General features: G+C 35.1%; 1 protein-coding gene across 1 annotated transcript in view; it reads left to right on the top strand.

Moving 5' to 3' along the window:
- Nucleotides 1–7,881, top strand: part of LOC108369302 (atrial natriuretic peptide-converting enzyme-like) — a 14,952-nt gene extending 7,071 nt beyond the window's left edge. The window contains exons 3-10 of the mRNA XM_017624393.1: nucleotides 2,197–2,529; nucleotides 2,586–3,084; nucleotides 3,159–3,485; nucleotides 3,612–3,795; nucleotides 3,885–4,044; nucleotides 4,123–4,246; nucleotides 6,417–6,562; nucleotides 6,696–7,881. Coding sequence (XP_017479882.1) covers nucleotides 2,197–2,529; nucleotides 2,586–3,084; nucleotides 3,159–3,485; nucleotides 3,612–3,795; nucleotides 3,885–4,044; nucleotides 4,123–4,246; nucleotides 6,417–6,562; nucleotides 6,696–7,031 — 2,109 coding nt within the window. The 3' untranslated portion in view covers nucleotides 7,032–7,881. The remainder of the gene's footprint in view (nucleotides 1–2,196; nucleotides 2,530–2,585; nucleotides 3,085–3,158; nucleotides 3,486–3,611; nucleotides 3,796–3,884; nucleotides 4,045–4,122; nucleotides 4,247–6,416; nucleotides 6,563–6,695) is intronic.
- The last annotated feature ends 1,695 nt before the right edge of the window (nucleotides 7,882–9,576 follow it).

The raw sequence follows: 9,576 nt of genomic DNA on the forward strand, positions 1-9,576 counted from the left end.
TTCGCTGGCGTCTGATGTCGCTTCCGGAGCGCTCGTCAGAGCTGGATGTATGGTGTGATCCAAGGCGTTCAAGCCACGGTCTTGCAAAAGATGGCCAGTTTAAAAGGAAGTATTTATGTAGGTAATTCCATCTCGCCATCCTCCCACCAGCGACGACAGCGAGGACCCGGTGTGATATGTATTGTCTCCGCGTGAATCCCAATCCGACATTATCTTTTCAATGCACTCACCAGAATAGAGAGAGGAGATCCTCAGGCCGTCTTTGGAGTTCACCCAGCAGCTAAGACGGCTGCAGCAAGGGCGACGGTCAAACTAAGAGGTACTGGTTGCCTGAAGGATTCGCGGTCTGGACACTCTACTATTTTTGGGGGATTCGATATCATCCCGAGCAACATGGATCAACGCACGCCTTACCTGGCGCAAGCTAGTTCTTTCTCAATATACATCCCATTGAGGAATGTATGGATGGAGGCCAGGGATTGCAGGCTTTTACACGGAGGTTACTGCTGTTAAGGAAGCAGTACATTGTCTGCTATTATGCACGATGGCCGTAAGGGAGGTTAACATCTACTAAGATAGCCAAGCTACAATCAGACCGTGGGCTCTCTTACGGTACGCTCGATGCTTGATGGGGGATTCGTTAATAGACTTCGATACTTTGTCAGACTTGTTTGGAGACCAGGCCATAGTGATATCGAAGAAGCTCCCTTGAGAAAGTATCACCAAGAAGAGAAAGGGTGGGAGTTCCCTTGACTACTGGTGGACTTCTCTTAGATGGGCCTCGGGTCAACTTAGCGAACGCTGGAGGAAAACCGAGGAATGTGCTACCGCAAGGTCATTCTGACTGAGTGTGGGCCGGGGAGGTTAATCGATTTCCTTAGACTCGCACAGCTGGATCTCTCGATTCTGGTGGGTATACTAACAAGCAATTTTCCTATCGGGGTTCTTGCATTGAGATTTAATATCTTAACGGACCCCTTTTGTCGCAGCTGTATGGATGATGACGAGGCGAATCATCTCAAAATTTCCTCCTAGACTGCCCAGCTTTTGCTAGATTGCGGCTTAGACACTTGGGGTCGTACTTTCTCACAAGTCCGGAGGAGCTTCTGAGACAAACATTTGCCGCCTGCGAAACTTCGTTCTTGACACTCAGAGATTTACACTCTAACTCAGCAGTTACAATTCGCAGTGGTATCATAAAGTACCAACGTCTGCGATTTAAGTGAGTACCTCAACGAGGGGAAGCCACCTTAACCTAAACTAACCTAGCAATGGGTTCATAGAGCCAAGAATAACCTCAGGAGAAAGAACCAAAATCTTACCTATTGTCCCGTTGCTATAGTACAGAGCTACAGATGCATTCTTCAATATTTTGTGAGTATTAGGTTTCCATCACAGTTTCACATCTGGGTTAAATACTTCCGGGTTACCCGGCAGCCTCTACTCACCAGCAGATCAGATGTGGTCGTACCACAATCCAAAAATGGGAATTTACCCCCCGTTGGATGGTCGTACTGCCCACTCCTTCGTAAAAGTTCTGCCTGTGAAGTCTTTATGAACTTTGAGGGCTTCCTCTACCGACTTTACGTTCGAATGTATGCTGAGCTCCTGTCAGGCGATCACAAACTGTTTCTAACATCAGTTTTATCAGCCTATCTAAGGCTATAAGCAGAAGAGAGACTGATTGGTGCGAAATTCTGTCCACCCTCCCACCTACCGGAGGTAGGAGCTAACCAAAGACGCGACACCTCCATAGCGTTAAGACCTGACTTGAAGGACAAGAAAAGGAACATACATTTATACAACACACTGCAATCATGTGTTTAAAATTTTTAGGGATTAAATAATTGTTATCATAGCTGCCAAACTATTTCGTCTCTTCTCAATGTCATTCAGTCATTCGGAATTAAAAATACTTCCAAAGCTCTCAATATTCTTAACAAAATTTTCACGTGGAAACTTAACCTCAAACAAAAATAGATCTCTAGATTTTAATGACAAACCAGCTACAATAATTGGACATAAAGTCAAAAACAGTAAAAATTATATTGATGTCAACGCTAAGCGCCTTTTATACAAACACAAGTAGTTGATTTTATTTTATTTGAAAGAAATTCGTATTTTTTAATGAAAGCCCCCTTATGTCTTTATTATTTAGTATAACGATATTTCTCTTCTTTTAAAAATATATATTAGCGGATTATGAATCGTCGCAAAAGTTCAAATCCTTACTGTACCAATGGTCGGATGAGGTTCCGCGCTCTCCAACTCTTTCTCAATGTAGTCGCTATATTCCTTATAGCTGCTGGCATAGGGACATACTTAAGTTCCTATCCGACCATCAAGTTCGTCAATAAAACTATAATAAACACCGTCCATGTGGAAGAAATATCAGGTTATGGAAAAAATCCTGCGCCCGGCACGTGTTTACCGATTATCGTAAAGTTTTGTCAAGGTCCACAAATTCCGTATAACTACACCGTATTTCCCAATTATATCGGACATTTTGGTCAACTGGAAACTCAAGTGGTAAAAATTTTCAATTGCTTATTGCTGTATGCTTTTTACTTAACAATTATACACAGGATCTAGATGCCTATGATGCATTGGTTGATGTGCGTTGTTACGAGTTGGTATCGCTTTTCCTGTGCACACTTTTTGTGCCCAAATGTGGTTCAACCGGCGCAACAGTACCTCCCTGTAAGACGCTGTGCACTGAAACGATGCGACGTTGTGGTTTCTTTTTCGATGTATTCGGTCTTAGTTTGCCCGAGTATTTGAATTGCAAGCTGTTCAAAGATTTTGAAAACCCCGAAGATTGCGTTGGTCTGGATCAGGTGCGTGAAGTGATGCTGGCATCGACAAAACCGAAATGTGATGGTTTCCAGTGTGACCAGAATCGCTGTTTACCGAATGATTATGTATGCGATGGCCATTTAGATTGCATGGATCAAGCAGATGAGGCCAAGTGTGAACGTTGCCAAAAGGATGAGATTTATTGTGGCGACAATCGCTGCATAGGTATGAAGCACATTTGCGACGGTGTTATCGACTGTCCGTTTGGGCAAGATGAACGTAATTGCAGTAAGTAGTTCGTCTCGAAGATAGATTGATCCTTCAAAAATATTTATTTCCTAATAACTATTTTGTACCATCAGTACGTCTTAGCGAGCGTAATGGCGATTTGGGGAAAGGAGTGTTGGAAATCTACCGCATCAAATCACAAAAATGGGCACCGGCTTGCGTTAAAAACTGGGATCGTGCGGTATCGCCTTCAGCCGTCTGCTCTATGCTGGGCTACAGTGCCGTTAATGCAACTAGCGTGGTGACACTTAAGACACATCGACCGCTCTTGACGTCCATAAATGTTTCCACTGATATTTGGAAAATGTATGCGAAGAAACATTCAAATTTAATGCAGGAATTCGCCAATTGTACGCCGGATGAGGACTATCCAATCGCCGAGCTGACATGTGCTAACTATGGTGAGTGGCATATGCGCGCAAAACCTGCTCATAAATATCATAAAAAAAACTTTAAAAAATTTTCTTTTAGAGTGCGGCAAGGTGAAACGTGGCCGCCATAAACCNTTTTTAAAAATTTTCTTTTAGAGTGCGGCAAGGTGAAACGTGGCCGCCATAAACCATCTCGCCGCATTATTGGTGGCTCACAGGCAAACCCTGGATCATGGCCATTTTTAGCTGCCATTTTAGGAGGACCCGAAAAAATCTTCTATTGTGCTGGTGTGTTAATATCCGATCAATGGGTACTCACGGCATCGCATTGTATAGGAAAGTAAGTTGTAATACTCATGCAAATGTACATATGTATGTATGTATGTATGTAGGAACAAAAACTTATATGTATGTATGTAAATTTTTCAGTCACACCGTCATTGATCTAGAAGATTGGACCATACAACTCGGCGTAACCCGCAGAAATTCTTTTACCTATACAGGTCAAAAGGTTAAAGTCAAAACTGTCGTACCGCATCCAAATTACAACACTATAATCACGCATGACAATGACATAGCACTGTTTCAAGTAAGTCAAACATCATACTTTTTTCAGACACAATTGTCGTTCTTATGCAAATACGTCATTCATTACCTTCTATTACAGCTTGCCACAAGAGTCGCTTTCCACGAGCATTTGTTGCCGGTTTGTCTGCCACCGCCCGGTATCAAACTGAAGCCAGATCAAATGTGTACGGTAATCGGTTGGGGGAAACGAGAGAATAAAGATCGTAAGTTTCGTATGTACATCGACTTGATTCGAACAATATTTCGTACATAATTTGTTATTACAAACGATATGGTGCTCATTTATCTGTCGTATGTTTAAAAAGCTTAAAGCTACATCTAACAGGACAATTTTGGCTAACATATATTGGCACATCAAATTTTTCACAATATATGCATACATTTTTTTCTAATATATTCCGCCAATTTTTTTATAAAAATATGGTTCATTTTACAACAAAAAAACATAAAAATATAATTCCTAAACTTTGTGCTAATTTAGCAAATTTTCAACTTTTTAATCACATTTTTTAGAATTTTTTTGAGTATGCAGTTTTTCAGCCCATTAAATTCTAAAACTGAAAGTTCTGAGTTATCAAAAATCGCAATAGTTTTCTGGATTTTTTTTTTGTAGAAGGTGTAAATGCAAAACACCATATATTTAAAGTATTTTCAAAAAAACTTTTTGTATGGAAGAGACTGCGTAAAAAAATTGCCAAAAAGCAACTATAATTCCTAGCTACTTAAAACTTGTACTTTATTATAATAAATTTGATTGGGCTACTAATTTGTATACTCAAAAAATCTGATTTTTGCACAAAGTTTAGGAATTATATTTTTATGTTTTTTGTTATAGAATGAACCATATTTTTATAAAAAAAAAAATGGCGGAAAAATACTAGAAAAAAAATGTATGCATATATTGTGAAAAATTGTATGTGTCAATACTTTTTGTCGGCAGTGTATGTATTTATTTAATTTCATTAAACTTTTGGAAACTCATTTTATTTTATGTTTTTCTTTTTTTCTTTTAATGTCTAGATTTTGTTGTTTCCAAATGAAAAATACTTTTTTTATTTTATTTAATTTTATAACCTTTTTAAATTTTTATAGTTTTTCTTTTCAATATATTTTTTTTTCTTCTTAATTTTACTTTTAGTTTCCTTTGATTTTTTAAATTTTATTTAATATTTTTTATTTAATTTTTAAATTTGATTAAAATTTCTTTGAATATGTAGATTTAGAAAAGAAAAATAATTTTTTTCAATTTTATTTAATTTTTAGGGACTTAATTTTTTATTATACATATACGGTATCATAGCTGTTTCAAGGTGAATAAAAGTTACCGTTGATTTTTTATTTTTTTTTTAGAAACTTATTTTTTTTCTTTTGAGCATTTCAATCGATTTTTAGATTTAAAACGAAAAATAAAATTTTTTTTTATATAATTTAGTTTTTACAAAACTTATTGCTAAAAGACAAACCAAAGATCCCTAGACCTCCACGTTGGCTGATTTTTCAATTAGTATTTCGAACGACAGACAGAAAGAGCTTTCACGATAGTTCCCAGATTTGGCAATTGTTGGGAGTTGAAGGGCAGTTACTAGAATTTGCTTCTAATTCTATGTCTGTTCGTGGACATTTATTTATGTTTAATTAGATTAGGGGGATGTAAAAGAATAAAGAGCTCATTGGTTCCTTTTGGTATCGAGAATAATATGAGAATCGCAATCACGCGTTCGGTATCTATTACTACATACACAAATATGCACATTAGGGTGGTCCATAAATACAGAGGAAAATTTCTTGCTCCCACTCATAATAGTAAATGGTAAGTAAGGAGACCCGTGTTTTTATATTTTGATATCAATTAATATTTAACCGTGCAACTGGGGCTTGAAAGTTTTATATAAAATTTCTATTTCGAAAATTCATTCATTGGAAGAATTAAACATTTAATTTTTTTTGGCCGAATAAAAAAAAAAATTTTTTATCGAAAATATATTTCCTTTCAAATATCGTTCAACAAAAAAATTATGACGCAAATTTAACTTTAAAACTTTATTAACTATTTTCTTTTTTTTTTCAAAACGTGAGTGGTGTGCTTACAAACACATAACATAACAAATGAAGGGAATCATTTTTATTCGATCAAAAGCTATATATTTTTAACGATTTTATAGCGATTCTATGCAAAAAAAGTATTTTCCCCGTTCGAAATATATGGAAAATTGCAAAGGCCCTGCGGCATGTTAAAATGTTAAAGGATTTCAAACTAAACTCTGGCGGTTGGCTGGAAAAAAACTTTGGACCACCCTACTCTATGTACATAGCTATATTTAAGTGCCGAAAAAAAATTCCACATGTATATTATAATTGGGTTTATTTTGACAGCCAAATCTACTTACGAGCCCATTGTCAATGAAGTGCAAGTACCCATTATTGGGCGACAACAGTGCGATCAGTGGCTGGATAATCTGACAGTATCTGATGGCATGATTTGCGCTGGCTATGAAGAAGGAGGCAAAGATGCATGTCAGGTACGAATATAAAAACAAGAAAATACATACAGACATAAATATATTCTCCAAAGCAAAATCATTAAAACATTCTTGCGAGGAAGAATTTGTTACATACTCTTACAAGGTTTTATGATACGTACTCACTTTTTAGGGTGATTCCGGTGGACCTTTACTCTGCCCCTATCCGGGTGAAAAGGATCGTTGGTTTGTTGGTGGAATCGTATCTTGGGGCATTATGTGTGCACATCCAAAACTACCCGGTGTATACGCAAACGTGATCAAGTATGTGCCATGGATTCAGGAACAAATGGCTAAGTATTCGAAACCGGTGGGCGAGGAAAAGTTTTCGAAATATGATGCACATCCTGGTGGACCAGATATACTGTCGAATATAGCGACTGGACCAGTGCGTAACAAAAAACCACATCACAACCAAAATCGCAGTCCAATGGACATAGATTATTATGAAAATTATAAGAAAACTTAAGTTTAACTTGAAAGTTTATGTATTTACAGATAAATGTGCATGAAAAATAGCAAAGGTATTGAATTGAAGTCAAAAGTTCAAAGACAGTGAAAAAAGACAATAATACTGCATTGAGTGTGAAATTTTATAGATAATAATATACAAACATACATACATACATACATACATACATACATTTATTATAAGAAAGGTATTGCTAAAAGTGAAATTCCTACAACAAATTACATATACACACACATATATGTATACATATAAAATTAACTGCGATTTGTTTGTATTTGGCAAACAAGAAATAAAATGAATCATATCCTTGTGGCATATTGCCATTTAAAAAGTGGTACATATGTATATGTTTACACAGTGTAATTGAGAAATATTAACTTAATTAGTCAAGGGATGCCTAGCACTTTGCTTGTGTTACGATTATTTTTTTTTTGCTTTCAGTCAAGCGCAAAAGTTATGAGTGGAAGTATTACAATTAAATACACACACAAAGAGTACATAAATAGTATTAGCCAATCAAGTCAATTTCCGAATTTAAATGTCAATTTGACCCAAAGACAGATGTGTTTTGAGTGCAATGAATAAAATCGAATAGAAATGTAAATGTAAAACCAACCTTAATACGGTGTAGCTACATACAGAAACACATACGTACATGTTTACATACATACATCCGAATTAGTAGTTCCAAGGGCATACGTATATTTGAAAAAAAAAAATGATATACATATGTAAGTATTTATGCATGCTTATGTAGATTATGTGGGAGAAATCTCTGGTTCTGAACGGGTGCGGTTTTTTTTTTTAATCTTGACTTGTCGAATGTCGAATAAACAGTATTTTTTTATCGAACAATCCGGTTTTTTCATTTCGCACAAATCTTTCTTTTTTAAGTTTAAGGAAAACCCCTAAATAATTTCAAATTATATCCCAGGCTTATAAAAATGAATGAATTAAAACTGAAGCCAAATATTGGTAATTTACTGTACATAAATCCAACAAGTACATCCTTCCCATTAAAATTGTGATAATTTTTTTTTTAAAATGTTGATTTGAATTGCTAAAGTTACGTTACGTTACGCGACACAGATGTCCATAGTTGGGTGTAAAGTTCAAGGANGCGACACAGATGTCCATAGTTGGGTGTAAAGTTCAAGGAGGTCCAGGGAAACTAGTAAAATGTTGAAAGCGGCCTAAGAGATCAACAAGTTTGGGAACCTCTGACTTAGATGAATGCAGTAAAAAAAACAAATAATTAATTATTTTAATAGGTACCTTAGTTTTTGTGATTGCATATATATACACACATACATATACTTACCATGGATTTCCATTTGAGATGAGATTACTAGAGTTTACATGTACGTTTGTGTTTGTGTATGTGCCTAAACGAAAAACGACAATAAATTAAATACATACCCACACAATAATACGAGCATATAAAAATAAATGCATACATAGGTACTATGTACAACAAAAAATATGTGTATACATACATATTTATAAATGCAAGTATATATAAAAACTCTTGCAAGTCTCTAAACTAAAGGTAAATACTACTACAAAAGGCGTACACTTACTTGCATAAATACTTACACATATGCATATGTACATCTAAATAGTATAAGAAAATATTTTTATAAAAACAAAAATTAAGTATTAGTTAATTTTGTATGTGTGTACGCATAAATGCTGTGCAAAATCTAGAGCTATATACAGACAAAAATACATACATATATAATCCCTGCTTAAAATATAAAACAAAAGAAGCAAAATGCAGAATACACAAACAAACCTAGCAAAACGTTCAATTAGCTATATATTTATAAGCCAAATGAAGTATTCGTAGTAGAAAAGTATTGTAGTTAATGAGTGTAAAACTGTTGTGTGCGCAGATGTTCAAAGAAAAAAATTATTAAAGTAGTAAATTAACGTGTTGTATACATATGCATTAAGTAACTACTTACCTGTAAACATACATACATAAATACAAGCATGCGTTGTGTATGTAATTATACATATAAAAGACATACTGTCGCACCTTAATGCATACATGTATACATATATACAATATATGTATGTATGTATGAATATGCTAAATATTAGACTAAACATACATATACTACACACATACATTACATATGTATGTATGCATGTTAACTATGCATGTTGCAATATTTGCATAAGAACAAGAAATACTAAGACAATAAAATGCAGTTCAAAAGCATGCTGATGAAATAAATAAAGACAATGTACTGAGGACAATAAATAATTCGTAGAATACATATGTTGTAGTATTTAGTAATGTAGTGAAAATGATTGGTTTTTAAAACAAACACTGAGCCAGTTACACACACGCACACGCACACAAACACACCACTAGATTATTTGCATAAATATACAAACTGAAAAAATAAGAAATTAATGTGCTAATGTATTGTATGTAAGAAAAATGGAGGGAGGAGCATATTTTTTTAACCGACTTCCAAAAAAGGAGGGGGTTATCAGTTCGTCGGAATATTTTTTTTTTTTTTTTTTTTTT

This window comes from Rhagoletis zephyria, unplaced genomic scaffold (genome assembly GCF_001687245.7).
Source record: "Rhagoletis zephyria isolate East Lansing unplaced genomic scaffold, Rhagoletis_zephyria_1.1 Rzeph_scaffold_03597, whole genome shotgun sequence".
Lineage (NCBI taxonomy): Eukaryota > Metazoa > Arthropoda > Insecta > Diptera > Tephritidae > Rhagoletis > Rhagoletis zephyria.